General features: G+C 54.8%; 1 protein-coding gene across 1 annotated transcript; it reads left to right on the top strand.

The window, feature by feature from the left end:
• The first annotated feature begins 463 nt into the window (after positions 1-463).
• LOC136520364 (polyadenylate-binding protein 2-like) lies at positions 464-21,488 on the top strand. Its single transcript, XM_066513836.1, has 6 exons — positions 464-629; positions 719-818; positions 18,349-18,419; positions 20,599-20,790; positions 20,929-21,044; positions 21,149-21,488. The coding sequence occupies exons 1-6, from the start codon at positions 540-542 to the stop codon at positions 21,189-21,191; spliced, it is 612 nt and encodes a 203-aa protein (XP_066369933.1). The 5' UTR covers positions 464-539; the 3' UTR covers positions 21,192-21,488.
• Positions 21,489-21,608: the final 120 nt, after the last annotated feature.

Genomic DNA, 21,608 nt, shown 5'->3' on the forward strand with positions numbered 1-21,608 from the left:
ACCTGCATATATGATTATTGTTTTTCTTTCATGCATGTGGCCTTAAGTGATAGATTTGTTTTCTTCAAAGCAGGCGGCGATCGCAGGAATGACAATTTCTTTTTCTATCGCGCGGGGTATCACATGGCCGGAAGGGAGGAGCGATAAAAAAAAAGTAAAAATAGTTTTACTTTTATTCTTTTTAGTTGTAGGAGTGTTATTATTATAACACACGAGTCATGCAGACTCTGTAGAGGAAAAATGAGTATGGTACTGTCAGGAGTCCTTCGCAATTGCGGCCTCTAGCTACAGCCAACATTTCCGGGCCTGAAGACGAGCCCAAACAGATCGAGAAACTGACTGAAGAACGTGATGGGCCAAGAAAGCCCAACTACACCCCAGCACCATCCCATCCTGGTCCGACACGCTACCTAAGCCTATATATATAAACCTGCCAGGCCCAGTCCTTTCCCTAATCGGCTATCCCGACCGAAACCGGATTCGCGGACCGCATCTGGTCACCCCTAGCAGCCGAGGTTAGCACGCGGCGCCCTGCGGCCATGGAGGACGAGGAGCACGAGGTGTACGGCCAGGAGATCCCCGTCGACGGCGAGGACGTCGACATGGCCGCCGGCGACGACGCCACCAAGGTACCGCTCGGCACCCCTTCACCTCCCGCCGCCGCCGCTTCTTCGTCGCCCAAACCCTAGCGGCGGTACTGATCCCGTCGCGTGCGCAGCTGCAGGAGCTCGACGAGATGAAGCGCCGGCTCAAGGAGATGGAGGAGGAGGCCGCCGCGCTCCGCGAGATGCAGGCCAAGGTCGCCAAGGAGATGCAAGGTTCGGAATCCCCTCTATCCCGTGCGCGCAGCTTTTCCGTGTTAGTTATTAGAGATCTGTATCTCAAGTAGGGTCGTTGCGCAAAACATTTGCGTTGGCTTGCAGCTACTTAGCAGTAGTTGGGAATTCGAGTTGGATCTTGAAGCTATATGATGTGCTGTGGTCACTGTTTCTGTTGATGTGTCGACACTACAATTGTTCGTGAGTTCGTCTATAGTAGGGTGGTTGGGAAATTTGTTTTAATTAACTTGCATCTTTTATCAATGAGTGTTTGCTGATTGCAATAGAAGCCATTTGGTTGTTCTTTAGATTGGACTAGTTGCTTACGATGATTAGTTGCTGTGTTGAACTGTGGATGTAAGTGCAGCACCTGATTTTGATTCGCAATCGTACAGGTAATGCTATTACAGGTTGGGGTAGTAGTTTGTTTTGGTAGATTTGGTGTGGGATGGGTGATTATGGCCTACATCTCTCTTTCCTATCCTCTGTTTCTGTCATGTTCAACTACACCCAGTGTGAAACCCACTATGTTATCGTTGTCACCCTGTATCCTAGGAGCTGGAAAGCTTAGTTTGTGATCGGTACAAAGTTCAAAAAGGCGCTGTTAGACGCTCGCCTGGGCGCGCTTCAACGCTAGGCGGAGGGTCACCGCCTCGCCTAAGGGGGTATGCGGAGGTTAGGCGGCGTCCCCACCAGATCCAAAGCCGCTGAGTGATGGCGGGTGCCAGCGGAGGCGTCGAGCGCGGCCAGGAAGGGGGGAAGGGGCGCAGGCGCTGCCAGGAGGCGGCGGGCGGTGGCCAGGAGGAGAGGCAGAGGCGCCTGGCAACGAGCGCGACCGGGAGGAGAGAGGTGCCGGGCGACGAGCACGGCCGGCGGGTGGAGGCAGAGGAGGCGCGCGACGAGCTACGAGCGCGAGCAGAGGCGGCAGCGACGAACGTGTGGCTGGAATTGGGAGGAGCCAGCAGATAAGGTTTGTCGGGGACCAATACTAAGGTGCCCGAAGAGGAGTTAATACCTATCAACATTGATTCGTCCTAGCATCAGGAGCACGACTGCACCTCTTGCTGGGCATCGCCTCATCCAGCCACCAAGGCCGCAGGCTTCGCCTCGTCCGGCCCCCGAGGGTCGGCTCGACCTTGGCTGGCTCCTGAGGGCTGGCTCCGCCTCGCCTGACGTCTTAGGGCTGTTTCCGCCTCGCCCGACGTCTGAGGGCCTGCTTCGCCTCGCCCGACGTCTGAGGGCTGGGCTGGCTCCACGTCGCCCGACGTCTAGGGGCTGGCTCCGCCTCGCCTGACGTCTGCGCGCTGCTCCTTCATAACTACGCACACAGATAAGGCAGGGCACTCAAGTCAACCGCAATACCGAGGACCATATCCTGCACGCCTGCATGAAAGTACCGTCAGGAGCTTTAAACCCTTCCAGGCATGTCAGAGCCCGAACAGTGTTGTGGGCGCCGACATTTGTCTTACAGTGCTGTGGGCGCCGCCATTTGCCTCGGACGCGGATCCTGACGGAAGCATACGACAACCACTACGGTCCAGGAGGAAACTCGCATCATCTACAGTACAGACGAACGATCACTGTGTTGTTTGCTCCCCGTAGGGTCACGGATTAGCACCCTGGTTCGTCGCGCCGCCCGCTGGGGCGGGATGGGATGTGACCACTTGCTGACAAAGCCAGAACATGGCATTATCAGCGGACAGACGCCCAACGCGGCCCTATCAGGATCAGCGGACGTGCACCCAGCATGGAGCTATCCCTGGCACCGTCTGCCGTGTCAACGGGACTCGCTCAGAGGAAAAGGAAGACCCGACATCTTCGAAGGACCTCCTTGGCTTCTGGTTTTTCTTCTCTCTCCCATCTGAAATCTCTGCTTTCCTTTGGTCTATAAAACGAACGGTAGGGCACCCCACTAAAGGGAGGGTTCGATTCAACACAACACGCATCACATCATACGTAGCTGAGCAGCGACCAAGCTCTCAGCACCCATTCGACCTTTCCATCAGAGACTTGGGACCTTTTCCCTCTCGCCGTTTGTAACCCCTACTACGAACTTTTTGGTGCTAATAACACGAGCAGCAACCGCGAACTGAATGTAGGGACATTCTGCCCGAACCAGTATAAACCTTGTGTCCATTTAGCACACCATCCGGGTCAGACGCGCAATAACACAAATTTACTCGTTGTGTTTACTCGAAACACCGACAGTTGGCGCGCCGGGTAGGGGACCTTTGCGTGATCCGACATTAACATTAGGCCACGGATGGCTAGCCACGGTATCTGCTTGGTCCTGGGCGCACACGTGCGCTTCAGGGCCCTGGAATTCATCATCACGGTGGGAGGAGAGTTGGCATTGGCTCACGCCGCCATCCAACCTCTCCCCTCCATCGGCGTCGACTACAGGAGGCTTGAGCGCTAGCTCGGCGTCTCCCTGGGACCCCAACCGTCCAGGGAGGACTCGCGCCGCCTCGCCTTCTCTGACGCCAACGTCATGGCGTGGCTCGCTGGAGGGGAACCCCTCTCCGGAACACCTCATACGGAGCGCCCCGACAGTGCTTCCGTTCGGTCTGCGCAACGCCGCGGCGACCGTTAGCCACCTTGTGGCACAACGCATGGTCCCACCTCCCACGAACGACGAATTCGTGGGGGTGATCGAACACGTCGTGAAATGTTTCCATGACCTCCTGGCAGAGGAGCTATAGTCGCCCTCTGGCTCTGACTCTAGCAGGGGAAGCCATCACCCCTCTCGTGAATGCTTCATGACGGGTACCTTAGAGGGGCACGTCGAAAGCGTCCATGAGGGGGAGGCTACCCCAACAAACGACCTCGACGACGAGGCCGAGAGGGAGACAGCGGCCCCGACACGCATGCCGGTGGAGCAGCTGAAAGCCCGACATCGAGGGATCGAGGAAGCGCAACTCCAGCTCGAGCAGGAATGCGTGGAGCTCGAGCGTCGCGGAGACGGTGGGCGCGCCCGCGCCATGGCCCGCGATGTGAATCGGAGGATCATCGCCGACGATGAAACCCTCCCTCTCTTTGCCCGGGTGAGCCAGAACATCGCCGCCGTGGCGGCTTGCTCCATGGCCTTCCAGAGGCTGCGATGCCTGAGGATCGTCAGGCCCACCACAAGATTCGCATGATGCTCGATTGTGTGGTGGCGCAGCAGGCCGAAAGCTCGTTGTCTTGGCGACGCGAGCTCGACGCTAGCCAGCGCACGCCCTCGGAGCGTCCCGGGCGGGACACGTCGGTCCACCAGGAACCACAAGGAAGTAGGCAGCACACCGCGGTCTCGGTGCGTCAGCGTCTCGGCCGCAACTGGGACGCTCGCAACACCCTCGATGCCCGCAGACGCGCCTACGACGACCCGAGAGAGGGAGCCAGACGCGGCTATCACCCTCGTCGTGGCGGACGCTACGACAACGGCGAGGACCGAAGCCCGAGCTCCGGCCTATCGGGGCCTCAGGCCTTCGGCCGACACATCCTCAACGCTGCCTTCCCGTCAAGGTACCGACCACCAACCAATATCCCGAAGTACTCTGGGGAAACAAACCTCGGACTATGGTTCGAAGACTATCGGCTTGCCTGCCAAGCCGGTGATGCGGATAATAACGACTTCATTATCCGCAACCTTCCATTGTTCTTGGCCGATTCGGCAAGAACTTGGTTGGAACACCTTCTGTCCAACAAAATCCAAAGTTGGGCGAACCTGAAGGAGATCTTCGTGGAAACTTCAAGGGCACATACAAGCGTCCTGGAAACCCGTGGGACCTCAAGAACTGTCGGCAGAAGGCCAGAGAAACCCTCCATGGGTACATCCGACGCTTCTCCCGGCAATGCAACAAGCTCCCTAACGTCGCCGACGTCGACGTTATAGGAGCTTTCCTGTCCGGGACCACCTGCGAGTCTTGTTCACAAGCTGGGATGTAAGGGCCCGCGAATCACCAAGGAACTCCTGGACATCGCCACCAGCCACGCCTCGGACGAAGAAGCGGTCAGAGCCATCTTCGATCGTCTCAATGGCAAGGTGAGGCGAGATGAGGACGCTGGCGAAGGCACCTCCAATCGTCCTGCCAAAAAGAACAAGAAGCAACGGCGCGAGGGCTCGCTCGTGGCCGCCGCTGACCGGAGGGGTGGTCAGAAGCCCGCGGAGGGCACTCCGAACCATTTCGAAAAACTATTCAAGGGGCCATGCCCAAACCATGTTTTTCCGGTCAAGCATCTGTACAAGGCAGCCTCATGCGGCGGTTCTTGTCCGGAGGCTCCAACAAAGGGGAGCACGGAAAAGACCCTGACCCCACCGCGGACGACGCCGAGGAGAAGGACGACGGCTTTCCAACACCGGATGGCTGCCTCATGATCTTCGGAGGATCGGAGGCCTACGACTCCAAGCGTCGCCAGAAGATCGCACGTCACGAGGTCTATGCGACCGAACTGGCCACACCTGCCTTCCTCCGGTGGTCAGAATCCGCCATAACCTTCGACCGGACCGACCACCCGGAGAGCGTCCCGCAACCAGGGAGATATCCGCTCGTGGTCGACCCGATCGTCTGTACGAAGTGCCTCACTAAGGTACTGATGGATGGGGCAGCGGCCTCAATATCCTGTACGTCGAGGGGCTCAATGCCATGGGCATCGACCGAGCGCGCGTCCGGCCGATCGGAGCGCCTTTCCACGGTGTCGTGCTTGGAAAGCAGGCCTTGCCACTTGGGCACTCGATCTTCCCGTCACATTCGGTGGTCCGTCCAACTATAGGATAGAGACCCTCACCTTTGAAGTGGCTCGGTTCCACGGAACCTACCACACCATCCTGGGACGACCATGCTACGCGAAGCTCATGGCCGTCCCCAACTATACCTACCTCAAACTAAAGGTGCCGGGCCCAGGCGGGATCATCACCGTCGACACCTCCTTTCAGCGCGCCTACGAGTGCGAGGTTGAGTGTTGCGATCACATCGCAGCAATCGTCGCCTCTGCAGAGCTCGCGTCTCAGGAAGGAGGTCGCCGAAGAAGCACCCGACCCAAAGTGATCGACCGGGTCCTTCAAGCCAGTGGAGGGCTCCAAGGAGGTCCTCGTAGACCCCGGGAGCACCAAGGGCAAAACGGTGCGCATTGGTACCACGCTTTTCTCTGAATAGGAAGGCGCTCGTCGGCTTCCTCTGCGCCAACAGAGACATCTTTACGTGGAAACCCTTGGATATGCTAGACATTCCGAGGAAAGTCGCCGAGCACGCCTTGAAGGTCTGCCTAGGCTCCAAGCCGGCAAAACAACGCCTGCGTCGCTTCGACGAGGAGAAACGCAGGACCATCGGCGAGGAGATCGCAAAGCTTCTGGCGGTCGGATTCATGAAGGAAGTGTACCACCCAGAGTGGTTAGCCAATCACGTTCTTGTACGAAAGAAGAGTGGGAAATGGAGGATGTGTGTTGACTACACAGGTCTTAACAAAGCATGTCCAAAGAATCCATTTCGTTTGCCATGCATAGACCAAATAGTTGACTCCATCTCGGGGTGCGAAACCCTCTGTTTCCTTGATGCGTACTTCGGGTACCATCAAATCGCGATGAAAGAGTCCGACCAGCTCGCAACATCTTTCATTACCCCCTTCGGATCGTTCTGCTACGTCACAATGTCGTACGGTCTGAAGAACGTTGGGGCCACATACCAGCGTTGTATGCTCAAGTGTTTCGGGGACCTCATTGGGCGGACCGTTGAGGCCTACGTTGACGACATCGTGGTCAAGTCCAAACGGGCTGACTATCTCGTAGCCGATCTTGAGCAGACCTTTGCAAAACTTCGAGCAAACGGCATCAAACTCAATCCCAATAAGTGCGCCTTCGGGGTTCCGAGGGGCATGTTGCTTGGTTTCATCGTTTCTGAGCGTGGCATCGAGGCCAACCCGGAGAAAATCTCAGCCATCACTAGGATGGGCCCGATTCAGAACATAAAGGGAGTACAGCGAGTTACAGGGTGCCTTGCCGCACTCAGCCGCTTTATCTCACGCCTCGGCGAACGAGGTTTCCCCCTTTATCGACTTCTGAAGAAGGCCGACCACTTCGAATGGACGTCTGAGGCCCAGGATGCACTTGACATGGTCAAGTGGCTTCTGACGAAGGCCCTGATCCTGGTTCCTCCTATCGATGGAGAACCCCTCCTACTCTACATTGCGGCCACCACGCAAGTGATTACCGTCGCCCTAGTAGTGGAGCGGGAAGAAGAGGGGCACGCCCTCAAAGTACAGCGCCCTGTGTACTTCATCAACGAGGTCCTATCCGACTCATAGACCTGCTACCCCCAAATCCAGAAGCTTCTGTATGCCGTCCTCATCACCAAGAGGAAGTTACGCTACTACTTCGAGTCACATCCGGTGACGGTCGTGATGTCCTTCCTCCTCGGTGAGGTCGTCCAAAATCAGGATGTCACGGGAAGGACCGCGAAATGGGCACTCGAGCTGATGGGTCAGGGCATTACGTATGCCTCCTGAACGGCCATAGTCCGTGTTGGCTGATTTCGTCACGGAATGGACCGTGGTCCAAATGCCACCGGCGGTCGTCGATCAAAAGTACTGGCCGATGTACTTCGACGGATCGTTGATGAAGAAGGGCGTCGGCGCAGGGCTGGTCTTCGTGTCGCCCCTCGGGATACGCATGAGGTACATGGTCCGTCTCCATTTCTCCTCCAACAACGTAGCCGAATACGAGGCGCTCATCAACGGCCTACTCATTGCCGTCGAATTGGGCATTCGACGTCTCGACGTTCGAGGAGATTCCCAACTGGTCGTCGACCAAGTCATGAAGGAGTCAAGCTGCCACGACGCTAAGATGGCCGCATACTGCCGAGAAGTCCGCCGGTTGGAGGACAAGTTCGACGGCCACGAGCTCAATCATATCCCCAGGCGTCTCAACGAGGCCGCCGATGCGCTTGCAAAAGTAGCATCCGGCCGAGAGCCGGTACCAACGGGCGTCTTCGCCAGCGACCAGCACAAGCCCTCGGTTCGCTATGAGGGGTTAGAACAAGGCGGTGACGGTCCGTCCAATCCTAGCCCGGGGGCTGACCAACCGTCGGCTACATCCGGCCTCGAAGTCATGGAGCTCGAAGAGGACCCAGCAACAGAGCCCGGCCCTCTGGTCGACTGGAGGATGCTCTACCTCGACTACCGCCTCCGTGACTACTGACGGACTGGACGGAGGCTCGGCGGCTCGCACGTCGCGCCAAGTCCTTTGTTCTTGTGGAGGGCGAACTCTACAAGCGAAGCCACATCGGGATCCTGCAGCGCTGCATTCCCTTCGAACTGGGGAAGCGTTTGCTGAGCGATATCCACGGTGGGATCTGCGGTCACCATGCCACGCCTATAACCCTGGTCGGAAACGCGTTCCGACAGGGCTTCTACTGGCCTACCGCGGTAGCCGATGCCGAGCAAATCGTACGCATCTGCGCAGGGTGCCAGTACTACGCTCGGCAGACTCACCTATCGGCCCAAGCACTCTAGACGATCCCCATCACCTGGCCGTTCGCAGTTTGGAACTCGATCTGGTTGGACCACTCAAAAAAGCGCCCGGGGGCTACACCCACTTGTTTGTCACCATAGACAAGTTTACAAAGTGGATAGAAGCTCGATCGATTTCCACGATCAAATCCGAGCAAGGTGTACTGTTCTTCCTCGACATCGCCCATCGCTTCGGAGTCTCGAACTCCATCATCACGGACAACGGCACGCAGTTCACTGGCAAGAAATTCCTCTGATTTTGCGATGAACATCACATCCGCGTCGACTGGGCCTCCGTAGCGCACCCCCGGACGAACGGGCAGGTAGAACGTGCAAACGGCATAGTCCTACAGGGCCTCAAGCCTAGGATCTTCAACCGGTTGAACAAATTCGGCCCACGCTGGGTCGCCGAACAACCCCCAGTCGAGCCACCGACTACACACTCTTCTTCAAGGTCTACGGTTCTGAGGCCGTCCTCCCAAATGACCTCGACTATGGAGCGCCAAGGATCAGGGCATACGACGAACAGGGAGCCGAGGCATCCCACGAGGACGCCATGGACTAGCTGGACGAAGCGCGCGACGTCGCCCTCCTCCGCTCGGCCAAGTACCAACAGGCGTTGCGACGGTACCACAACCGATGAGTGCGGGGCCGAGCCTTCAACGTCGGGTACCTAGTCCTCCGTCTCGTACAGAGCAACAAGGACCGCCACAAGCTCTCCCCGCCGTGGGAGGGACCGTACGTAGTTGCGGAGGTGCTCCGTCCAGGCACCTACAAGCTCAAGAACATCGACGGCGAAATCTTCACCAATGCCTGGAACATCGAGCAGCTACATCGCTTTTACCCCTAATAAATGCACACTTTTCCTTATCAGTTTCGTTATCAAAACTCCCCAATCCTTCGTGACATTTGACTCCAGCAACGGCAAGGGGTCGGGCCTCACTCGGGGGATGATATGAGTACATTTATCCTGCAAACATTTTCTGTGCCTGCCCCTCTTTTTACGTTTGGACTTAGGAGCTAGGTTTACGGGAACAAGCTCTGAGTATAACTGGTCGGACTGCGGGATACCTACGTCCCAGCGGCTACGGTGTCTTTGCTCACCATCGTAATCAGAATTGGCTTCCCGCACTCCGAGCTTTTATGACCTTAACTATGGGAAGGATCGGAATGCACTAAACCTCTTTTACAACAAGAGATAAGAGCTAAAAGGCAGTTTACTATAACGAAGAGCTTGTTCATTTTGCACAAATTCGACGCTTGGCTTATTTGTCTAACTAAATTCTTGCGCGGGACGCTCTCATCCTCTATTTCAGCAGGGAAATCTTGTCTCGATAGGTAACGCGAGTCGATCGGACGGCTTGGCCACCAATGAGAAGCGGATAAGGAGCAGACAGGATCACGCTCATATCCGGGGGAGGCTTTCCGAACCCATCACTCTTACCCTCGAGGTAAAACCGGTGCCCAGGTTGATCAGACGGCTCAAGACCGCTACCGAAAGATAAGCATCCTCACTGTACATACCAATTTCATTACCGAGCCTCCGACCCCAGCAACGACAGAGGGTCGGGAATTGCTTGGGGGCTGGCGAGGGTGTTTGTTCGCTAGACATTCTCTTTGCCTGGCCCTTCACGTTTAAAAAATTGGAGGCACGGTGTGCGGGCGCAAACTTTGAGTAAGCCTGGTCGGACCGCTAGGACCCTACGCCCCAGTGGCTACAACGTTTTTTATCCACCAGCGCGATCAGAGTCCTTGTCTCCGCACTCCAATCCTTAACCTCCACCTTCTCGGGAAGGATTTGGAGGGGCCTACCTATGGAATCTCCATCAAGGAGAGGCTGTCAGGTCGCTCAAATCGATCGAACGGCTCGGGCCGTTGCCGAATGACAGATACGGAAGAATGGGAGGCTCATGCAGGTTACACTGGTTCCGCCACGAACGTCGGACCCGGCCCCCCGCACGGACATATCCGGTAAGAACTCCCAGAACCCGGCACTCGTGCCATCGAGGTAACATTATCGACCCCCGCTATTTCTTTATATAATCATTCATACACTTATCTCATACATCCAAGCATCGAATATGCGATTGCTGCATCACAACGCTTCGCATCGCGTCATGAAGCGGTAGTCGTCTCATTCGATATGAGCGGCAACCGACCGAGGTTCGAAGGCCGGCCCGCGAAGAGCTCGAGGCCGCCTCATGTCAAACAGAGCCAGGGGAGAAAAACCGAGATGAACCCTAGCGGCCTTGCCCGACCCCGCTCAGAAGCGGACAGGGATATCTCGACCTTTCTCATTCGATTCTAGCCTCGAGCCAAGCCCACAGAATCTCTATCGAGGAGAGGCCAACGGGCCACCCGAGCCTAGCGAACGGCTCGGGCATCTGCCGGGAGGCGGATTAAGAAGTAGTGGAATGCCACATGAGGGCTCTACCGACCCCGTCAGCGAATGACGGACCCGGATTCCACTCGAACATGCCCGTTAGCAAGCTCGCCGAGTGCGACACTCGAGCCGTCGAGGCAAGTGTCGTTAGCTCAGCCCCTTCGGTTGCGGAAACCGAGGATGGGGTGACGCATGAATCACGGTCGACCCCTATCGAACCCCACGGGGCTCGGGGGCTCGAGCCGCCCGATCCTAGATCGAAAAACCGAGGGTCGAAGACAGGCTCGCGGAGGGCCCGAGGCCGCCTCGTGTCGAACAAAGAGTCAGGGGGGAAAACACAGATGAGCCTTAGCGGCCTGTGCCCGTCCCGCTTTGAAGCGGACAAGGTCATCTCAACCTTCTGGTTCGATCCTAGCCTCTAGCTGAGCCCATAGAATCCCCATTGAGGGGGAATCTGTTAGAAGGCGGGTTAAGGAGCAACGGAATGTCACACAAGGGTTTTGTCGACCCCGTCACAAGCGACGGAACCGAATTCTGTTCGAACATGCTAGTTAGCGAGCTCGCCGAGCGCGACACTCGAGCCGTCGAGGCAAGTGTCGTTAGCTCAGCCCCTCTGGTTGCGGACACCGAGGATGGGGTGACGCATGAATCACGGCCGACCCCTACCGAACCCCACGGGGCTCGGGGGCTCGAGCCGTCCGATCCTAGATCGAAAGACCGAGGGTCGAAGGCGGGCTCGCGAAGGGCCCGAGGCCGCCTCGTGTCGAACAAAGAGCTAGGGGGGAAAATACAGATGAGCCTCACCGGCCTGTGCCCGTCCCGCTTAGAAGCGGACAAGGTCATCTCAACCTTCTCGTTCGATCTTATCCTCTAGCCGAGCCCATAGAATCCACATTGAGGGGGAATCTGTTGAAAGGCGGGTTAAGGAGCAACGGAATGCCACGCGAGGGCTTTGCCGACCCCGTCACAAGCGACGGGATCGGATTCCGTTCGAACATGCCCGTTAGCGAGCTCATCGAGCACGTCACTTGAGCCACCGAGGCAAGTAACATTAACTCAACCCTCCAGTTGCGGAAACCGTGGACGGGGCGACAGTCACAAAAACGAGCCGACCCTTGACCGAATCTCCGCCACGCGCGGGGGCTCGAGGAAGGATGGACTTGCAAGGAGACCTAACGTACGGTAGCAGAATGATAGCTAAGGTCCTAGGGGGAGGTACGTGCGAATACAAGAGATGCATTCTCCTAAGTTTCGCTATCCTCCCCTCGATTTTCAGTGACATCCGACCCCAGTAACGGCAAGGGGTCGGATCTCACTCGGAGGCTGATAAAGATATAGGTACACCTTTTCTGAAACAGTCGCCGTGTCAGACCTCTTCCTCACGCTAAGCCTAGCGGCAAAGTTTGCGGAAACGAATAATTGATCATGTCTGGTTGGACTGCAAAAACACCTACGCCTCGGTGGCTACGATGTCTTTGCTCACCAGCGTGATCGAAGTTCTCCCCTTACACCTCGGGACCTACGGTCTTAACGAATGGAAGGGTCTGAATACGTGAGTCTTCTCTTTTCGCATACAAAAAGGGAAGGAAACAAATTCAATCAAACAAAATAAAATGACAGAAATTGTTTTTATGATATATAAGGATTGGCACTTGTTCACAGGTTACAATAAAGCTCATCTAATCTATTTGACTAACTATCCCCTCCGGGGGAGAACTATGTCTTCAACTTTATCCGTCAGGTTTCGCGCGAGAGGAGCCACCGCCGTCTCTATCTCATCCAGCTCGGAGGCTTCGTAGCCAAGCGCGAAGCCAAGGCTCATTGTCTCTAAAGTCAATACTGTCCGCGTAGTGAATGCGGGCGATGGCGAAGGCTTGGGTGATCCCGGTGCGAAGAGCTTCCCTCTCGAGCTGGCGCATCCGCGTCGTGATATCTACGGCACGGGCCGCAAGCGAGCTAGTCCCTTCCGGCCGCGCCACCTCCAGGTCGTCGCAGACCACTCCGAGGGCAGCGCGCAGGAGATCGTGCTCGTCGCTCTTCGCCTGAAGGCTCCTCCGCGCCTCGGTGAGCTCCATGGCCAGCCTGGCGGAGACGCTCTCGGCCTCTAGCCTTCGGGTTGCCGCGGTTCCGAGCTCGGCCTGGAGGGAGCCGATCCTTTGCTGTGCCTCATCGCGCTCTCGGACGGCCTGGTTGTGGTCCCCGCGGGCCGCGGCGCGCTCGGAGCGGAGCCTCTCCGCGGTCTGGCGCAGCTCGTCTCGCTCCTTGCGCAGCCGGGCAATCGCCTCGACATCCAGGTTCGCCCTCTGCTGCAGGGCTGCGAACCTCTCCTCAGCTCTCAGCTTGAGCTCCCGCTCCTTCTCTGTCTCGGCCAGAAGATCGAGGATCCGCTGGCGGGTCTCGGCGTCCCTTTGGAGCGGCTCGTCCCGCTCCTTCCGGACTCTGACGACCTCCTCCTCATCCAGCCGCGCCCTCGCTGATAGTTCCTCAAACGCCTTCTCGGCGTCCTCCGCGTCTCGACGGGCCTCGGCCTCTCGCAGCCGGAGACTGGCCGCCTCCTCGTCCAGGGGAGTCAGCTCGGCCACCCTCTGTTGGGCGGCAACAAGCTGGGCGGACACATCCCCACGCAGTCGGTCCTCTTCGACGAGGCGGTCCCAGCTCTCCTTCTGCTGGCGAAGGAACCAGGATTTCTCCCGGCTACGAGCGATAAGGGACTAAAAAAAGAGGATGGTTAGAACACAAAAATACATGAAGAAATGCAAGATTAAATGATTACCCGGCCAGTGGGAACGACGACGTCGCGCAGGGCGTCCCTGGCCTGGTTCAGAGCTTCCAGCACTGCCGAGATCCCCTCGTTGACTCCCGCTCTATGCTTTCGGTAGCATCATCGAGCGAGAAGAGTGTCGACGTCGGGTCTTGCGGATCTATCCACTGGCGCAGAGGCTTGCCCCGCACGGGCGAGCGGCTGCCTCCCGACGCCAGGGCCAAGGGCGACCCCCCGCTGGTCCTCTCCACCACCGCCACGACGCCCGGGGACCCCTCGGCTGTGTCCCCCTCCGTCCGGCCCATATCAAAGAGCCGTCATTTGGGCTGCCGGACGTGCTGGTCGCGCCGCTGCCTCGGGCGCTGCCACAGTGGCGTCCGGCCGCGGCCAGCATGTCACGGCCGCCACCACTTCCGCCTGCCTCGGCGGGGCCTCGTCCGGCTGCGTCGCGAGCGCCAGGGTCGGCACCACGAGCACGGTCGGAAGCTCTGACCGACCCGTCGTCGGCAGCGGCACCGCCTCCGTCGTCGATTCTTCAGCGACCTCCGAGGGCGTCCTTCGAACCCCCGCGTCCGCTTGTCCTACCGAGGGCACGGGCACCACCGTGGGCGACGCCTGACCGGCCGACGAGGCAGTAACACCGGCGCCGCTCGTGCCTGAAACGGGTGCGACGTCGGCTGACGGCCGCCGCCTCGCCTGAATGACGACGCCCTTCTTGGGCGTCAGCGCCAAAAAGTTGCCCCGTCTCAGGACGCTGCAAGAAACAAAATGCATGTCACGCTGAAAACAGAGAAGAACAGAGAAAACAGATGAGTCAATGACTTACATCGGCGCTGTTGGGCAGATGATGCGTTTGGGGGACGAACCCCCAGGTCCTTGCTCCACCTCGTCGGGGTGGGGCCGTTTTGAGCCCGCCCCCTGCTCCCGGGTAGAGAGGCTCGCCTTCCTCGCATCCCGGGGCATGGCGACGGAGCCACCCCCTCCATCGGCACCTCGGGCGCGGCGGCAGATCCGCCCGCCTCGGTTGGCTATTGGGGCGCGGCGGCAAAGCCACCCCCCTCCGCTGGAACCTCGGGCGCGGCGGCGGTTCCGCCCGACCCTGCTAGTTCTGAGGACGGGCCTACGATCTGGCCCACCTCCTCCGGCCTCACGGACTCGCCTCCCCCTGCATGGAACGGGAAGGGTCCCTGCAAGGACGAGTGGATACCTGTCAGCGTATCCTCCCTCTCAAGGTCATCCGACTCGGTGTCAACAACTACCTCGTCATCTTCCTCGTCATCGTCATCGTCACTGTCCGTGTCGTCCCCTCGCTCCCATGCCCGCAGCTTCTGCTGCTTCTTCCTCTCGTCCTCCTTCGCCTTCCGTTGCCTCTCGGCTGCGGCGCGGTTGGCTGCCGTCACGGACAGGTCCTTCGGCAGCGGAACCGGGTGATCCGTAAGGACGAGTCTCTTCGGCTGGTCCCCTATCTCAATATCAGTATCAAGAGGTCGGGAGTTCAATTAAAAAGGAGGCACGAGGAAAGAAAACATACGAAGACGATGTACCCTGGTTCCGGCCGCATTGGGGGGTGCCCCGGCACCGGATACACAAACTCGAGGATAGCGCCGGTGTCGTCCCGCGGAGGCTCCATCGCCTCCTTAATGCGCTGCGCCACTTCGGAGGGGGAGAGCGCTCCCTCGGCGAGCGCCGTCACGTCGAGTGACGCCCCGGGCGCCATTGTGTGCAGGGGAAGCATGCGCCTCATCAGCGGCGCCACCCTCCACGTGTGGTAGGCGCCGATGATCCCCGACCCCTTTACGCCCCTCTCCTTCAGGATTCGGATAACGGTGAGATGGTCCTGGATTCTCTTGTCTTTCTCCGGGACTCCCCACTTCCTCCACGAGTCCGGGACCTCTTCGATGAGGCGCCCGGTAAACTCTGGCAAGGGAGCGGCGGCGTCATTTTTGACGTGGAAGCAATGCGAATGCCAACCCTTGTTGGAGGTCGACAGACGCATCGGCGGGTACTCGCTGACCCGGTTGTTGCGGAGCTGAATGCCGGCGCATCCCATCGGCACGTTCAGCTCCTGCTTCTTCTCCCGCTTCTTCAGGAGGGTGACGGCGAAGTACCGCCACAGGTTGAAGTGGGGACTAATCCCTAGGAATCCCTCACAGGGCGACGAGTGCCGCAATGTGCTGGATTTCGTTGGGATTAAGGTGCTGCAGCTCTACCTTATAGTAGTGCAGCAATCCCCGAAGAAACTTGTGGGCAGGGCTGGCGATTCCCCGCTCGTGGAAGTGAGCGAAGGACACGACGTAGTCGTCAAGCGGCGACGACGCATCCTTATCGCCGGGCAGCCGCCACTCCTCGGCGGCAGTCCGCGCGCAAAGAAGACCGTGGCGAACGAGGCCCTCCAGGCGCTGGAGGGTGATGTCGGAGCGGCACCACGACTCCATTGGAGGATTAGGGTGGGTGGATGCGAATTCGACGACGGCTAGGACGCGGATGCGGGAAGCTTAGGCAATTGGCGGCGGACGTTGTATATGCAAAGGCAAAGAGGCAAAGTATGAAACCCTGGGGGGCGAACTCTTTGGTTTTATAGGGGCGACGAATGCGAGGAAAGCAACCGTCTGTCTGGATCTCCGCGCCTGCCACGATCTGCCACCACGTCACGTCGCGGGATATGCGCTCGTAATCCCTATCCTTTCCCTCCGAAGACGCGCCGGACGTTTCGCCTCTCCGGACGGACCAGGACTCTTTACCAGCAAAAGGGATACGGGTCAAAAAGCGTTTCTCCGGCCCGCCTGGGCCCAGGAGTTCAAGGGATGACCCATCAACGGTTTCGACGGCCGTCCCAAGGCACCCTTACGACAAAGGATGGGCCTACGAGCGTCCAAAACTCAGGCGCACGAGCTTCACGGGAGTCTCGGTCCGTGATCGAGTCTCGGCCGGGCTGACCCTGGCCGGATCCCCGCGAACGGGATACCAGGATCCCAATTGAGCTATCCGGCTGACAAACCATCAAGTCTCACGGCCACACCCGCGAAGGGTCCGACCTCGACGAAGGAGAACCCACCGTCTTCAGGGCACGCTATGGGCAACAATAGAGGGCCAGGGCTCTCAGAATCCTCTCTTTTGAAAAAACCTCTGAAGGAATATTCTACTCCTCCACAGGCTCGGGGGCTACACCCACCGGGTGCGCTCGCACGCACCCGTTGGCAGATCAAAAAATCTCCCAGACGATTCTACTCGAATCGTCCGGGGGCTCGGGGGCTACTGTCGCGGACCAATACTAGGGTGCCCGAAGAGGAGTTAATACCTATCAACATTGATTCGTCCTAGCATCAGGAGCACGACTGCACCTCTTGCTGGGCATCGCCTCATCCAGCCACCAAGGCCGCGGGCTCCGCCTCGTCCGGCCCCCGAGGGTCGGCTCGACCTTGGCTGGCTCCTGAAGGCTGTTTTCGCCTCGCCCGACGTCTGAGGATCGGCTCCGCCTCGCCCGACGTCTGCGCGCTGCTCCTTCATAACTACGCGCTACTCCTTAAGGCAGGGCACTCAAGTCAACCGCAATACTGAGGATCATATCTTGCAGGAAAGTATCGTCAGGATATGACAAGACGGGCACTTTAAGCCGTTCCAGGCATGTCAGAGCCCGAACAGTGTTGTGGGCGTCGACATTTGTCTTACAGTGTTGTGGGCGCCGCCATTGGCCCTCGGACGCGGATCCTGACGGAAGCATATGACAACCACTACGGTCCAGGAGGAAACTCGCATCATCTACAGTACAGACGAACGGTCACTACGCCGTCTGCTCCCCGTAGGGTCGTGAATCAGCACCCTGGTCCGTCGCGCCGCTCGCCGGGGCGGGATGGGACGTGACCACTTGCTGGCAAAGCCAGAACATGGCATTATCAGCGGACAGACGCCCAACGCGGCCCTATCAGGATCAGCGGACGTGCACCTAGCATGGAGCTATCCCTGGCACCGTCTGCCGTGTCAATGGGACTCGCTCAGAGGAAAAGGAAGATCCGACATCTTTGAAGGACCTCCTTGGCCTTTGGTTTTTCTTCTCTCTTCCATCTGTAATCCCTGCTTCCCCTTGGTCTATAAAACGGAAGGTAGGGCACCCCACTAAAGGGAGGGATCGATTCAACACACCACGCATCACATCACACATAGCTGAGCAGCGAACATGCTCTCAGCACCCATTCGACCTTTCCATCAGTGACTTGGGATATTTTCCCTCTCTCGCCTGTTTGTAACCCCTACTACGAACTTTTTGGTGTTAATAACACGAGCAGCAGCCGCGAACTGGATGTAGGGACATTCTGCTCGAACCAGTATAAACCTTGTGTCCATTTAGCACACCATCCGGGTCAGACGCGCAATAACACAAATTTACTCGTTGGTGTTTACTCGAAACACCAACAAGGTTGGAGTTGGAGTGGGGAAAGTTGAGCTGGACTCTTTGATGGGCCTTTTTTCCCATCTATAAGCCCATTGTTCTGCTTTTTTTTTTCTTTTAGATGTAATATATGTATTTGTATAAAACGCCTAGAAAAACGCCTTGAAACGCCTAGGCTCGCTTAGGCTCTATGCCATGGGTCGTCGCCTAGAAATCGCCTAGCGCCTTTTTGAACTTTGGATCGGTATCCCCTCTTTGTTTATTGGGCCTTTTATTCTGTTGAATAACTTAACCTTTGTGTTTTAGCTGAACTTTTTAGCTTGTCCATACATGTAGGGGCATGTTTGGGAGAGTAAAATGGGCACTTGGTCGATTTTTTTTAGGATTGTAGGCAATCCTAAAGATTTGGATCCGCGGCAAGCTTTTAGCCTTGGTTTGATTGCATGCTGTATTATAACTATGTAATCATTCATTTGTTATTTCTCTAACACAACCAATCATTGACCTTTTTCTGTAGGTGTAGATCCCAGTGCAACCACATCTGAAAACAAAGAGGAGATGGATTCTCGGTCGGTATTCGTTGGAAATGTAAGTTTTATCTCCTCTTTAAGCAAATTAAGGGGACTTATGTATACTTCAATGGATATATGATATTATTTGGTGGGGGGTGGCGGGGGGTTAATAAAATATTGATTGTCATTTTCCAGTAGATAGTATGTTTATTTGGCCATGCTCCACTAGAAATCCAATTTCTATGTGGATTGTATTAGTTTGCAGTTCATTAGCAAAAGTTCCATTCTATTTCATTGAACTAGTGCACATATGGTCCTATTCTTATCATATATTTTTCTATTTTTTTCTCCTTTGTGTTGATTGAACAATGCCAATGGTCGCAGGTTAGTCTGCTGTCATCAAGCCTTTCTATCAAAGTTTTGGCATCTGGTTCAGTCTCAGCACAAGTTCTAGTGTTAGCTTAGTGGGGGAAAGGAAAAAAAATCCAAGAAAGAAGTTCTTGAAAAAAGAAAGGAAAATTAGAAAAAACGATTTGAAAAAAGTAAAAAAAGTATAGAAAAAATGAAAAAAAGAGAGATGATGTCATAGGCTAGGAATTATCCCCCAGGGTAGCCAGCAGAGAATGCGTCAGGCACATTCATGTTACTGATGTGGAATGATATCATTAACCATGGCATGTAAGTTTGACCTCATTTCTGCTGAGTGTATTGAGATTGTTATATGTTTCTGTAGATGTTCCCCCTGTTATCTTACACTTGACATCTATTGCAATTTATCTATTTCATTAATCCTCTTTCACACTGAAGCAATTTTTATTTGGGACCTTACTGTCCAGTAGTCACTAATCATCCATTAGTTGATCTTCCAATATTCTCTTGTCCCTAGTTCCCTACAATCCCTAAAGTATCCATTTTATTTCTTCCAATATTCTCTTGTCCCTAGTTCCCTACAATCCCTAAAGTATCCATTTTATTTCTTGGCATGTTTACTGCATGGCATAGTATAAAGTATAGACATAGTAGATTGTTAAATCATATCAATAACCTGCCTCAGTGTGTTATGATAGATGAATCCGTTATTGCAGGCACGGCAAATACTTTCCTTGATGTGTGGTTAATAATTTGATCAATTGGATTCTAGGAAATTTTACCCTATTGACACTCCTTATCATGCCATAAAAATGTCATGTATTGGAGAAGATAGATATCCGTATTGATAGATATATACTAGAGTCTAGTGCTAGTAATGGACTGTGTTGCTTTTTAGTCATTGTATATTATGTTTATGGTGTATATTGACAATGTAACTGGTCTGGTTGTAATTTAGCTTGTTTTATGAATGCACAACCTATATGTTTATCATGCTCTGGACCCATCAACTTTCAGCTGGTGTAAGTAAATACAAAAACTGGACCTGCGGGGGGAAAGCCACCCCCCGGGCATTGCATTAAGAAGAACCTTCTCACGCAGGTCCAGAGAACCCTCGAACCCCTGCCCCACCCATACACAGCGGCACCGTACCCCCGTGAGAACAGGGCCGTTCCTTAGACTTGTGCTTTGGCGTGGGACAGATGAGGGGATTTTTTTAACCCCAACCTACGTATTTCATTTTTGAGGGCAACACATTACACATGTTTCTGACATGTTGCATTAACTCATTTAGTTCAGCTATATTCTGGAAGATGCATAGTAGATGTGTACTTTAGTGAAAATTGTTGAACATTAACTTTTGATGCCCTTAAATTGAACTGGTAATTTTGATACGAACTTGCTTTGTTGTGCAGTGGCCAGTGGTAATGTGGATTCATTAATTTGTTAACTTTGTAACCACCTTTGAGCATCATTTAAGCAATTTGAGGGACTGCTGATTATCCTAGTTGGAACATACTTTGTGTCACTAAAACCTGATTGAGCAGCTTTAGAACTTTAGCATATATACAGACATAGGAAGTTAATAAAGCATGTGTTTTATAATCAAACTGATGCATCTTTACAAATTCTAGTTAGCTCTGGACTCTGGTTCAGCTAATCTCTCATGATATTTGGAGCAGCTGACTCCAATACTATTTTCGTCCATGTGAACAGAGACAGCTTATTAATGCACTGACATATTAGTTGTTTCAAATGAATTATGTATTGTCTGCAAAAAATTAGGTTCGAAGTTTTATTGTATATATGTCTTTTTGTCAGCTGTTTGGTTATTGAAATATGTAACATTACAAGTCCGCTCAACTTCGGTGTAATTGCAACTTCAGGTTGACTATGCATGCACTCCAGAAGAAGTGCAGCAGCACTTCAATTCTTGTGGAACCGTTAACAGAGTGACAATCCTGACTGACAAGTTTGGGCAACCAAAAGGTTTTGCTTATGTGGAATTTGTTGAAGTTGAAGCTGTTCAGGAAGCTACTAAGTTGAATGAATCAGAATTGCATGGTCGCCAACTCAAGGTGTGAATCTTGGGGTATTTTTTGCTTTTACTAAGAACATCAACATCCGATGGGTGCTTTATACCCATTTTGCACCCATCCCTGTACTCATCGGGCAGATGGTGGCATGTTGACATTACTACCTTGTTTTCTCATCAGGTGGCACCAAAGAGGACTAACGTTCCTGGGATGAAGCAACCCCGCGGTCGAGGTTTCAATCCCTACCATGGCCACCCCTACATGAGGCCATATGGTTATAGTCCTTATGGCTATGGGTGAGTTGTTTACTTGTTTGCTCAGCTATGCCGGCATTTGACTCTCTTAAAACAAGAAGAGCAGAATGTTGATCATTTCCTTTGGTTTGTTTTTGTTGATGCAGGAGATTCCCCAGATTCCGCCGCCCGCGAAGACCTTATTTTTGAAGCTCGGGTTTCTATATGGTTGCAGAACATGGACGATAATCGGTTAAGATTCTGGAGAAGGCTGGACCTTATTCCTGCGCTCTATTATTTCACACATAGCTTATTCGGGATGTTCTCAGACATGTTGTTTCCATATTGATGATGCTCAAGATTTGTACTGTATTGTTTCAGTTACAGTTATGCAAAACGATTATGATTTAGTCACACGGAAGGTACTGTTGTGATGCTGCCACTTTGTTGCTTGAATAGATTTGAAGCCTGGAATATGATTGTATAAGCTGATGCATTCTTTCTTCACTTCCATATCAGATTTAAATATTTTCATTCATCGTGTTGTGGTTGTTGGACATCTGGTTTCAGTGTTCTGTAGAGAAACCTCAACCTCGCGTCATTTGAGCATTTGAGGCACTCACCTGC

The sequence above is a fragment of the Miscanthus floridulus genome, chromosome 18 (assembly GCF_019320115.1).
Source record: "Miscanthus floridulus cultivar M001 chromosome 18, ASM1932011v1, whole genome shotgun sequence".
Classification (NCBI taxonomy): Eukaryota; Viridiplantae; Streptophyta; class Magnoliopsida; order Poales; family Poaceae; genus Miscanthus; species Miscanthus floridulus.

Excerpts from the sequence above, each read along its gene's own strand:
- LOC136520364 (XM_066513836.1), top strand. The coding sequence starts at position 540 with ATGGAGGACGAGGAGCACGAGGTGTACGGCCAGGAGATCCCCGTCGAC. Across the intron at positions 20,791-20,928 it reads TGCATGGTCGCCAACTCAAG|GTGGCACCAAAGAGGACTAA; the intron begins GTGTGAATCTTG and ends TTTTCTCATCAG. Across the intron at positions 21,045-21,148 it reads TATAGTCCTTATGGCTATGG|GAGATTCCCCAGATTCCGCC; the intron begins GTGAGTTGTTTA and ends TTGTTGATGCAG.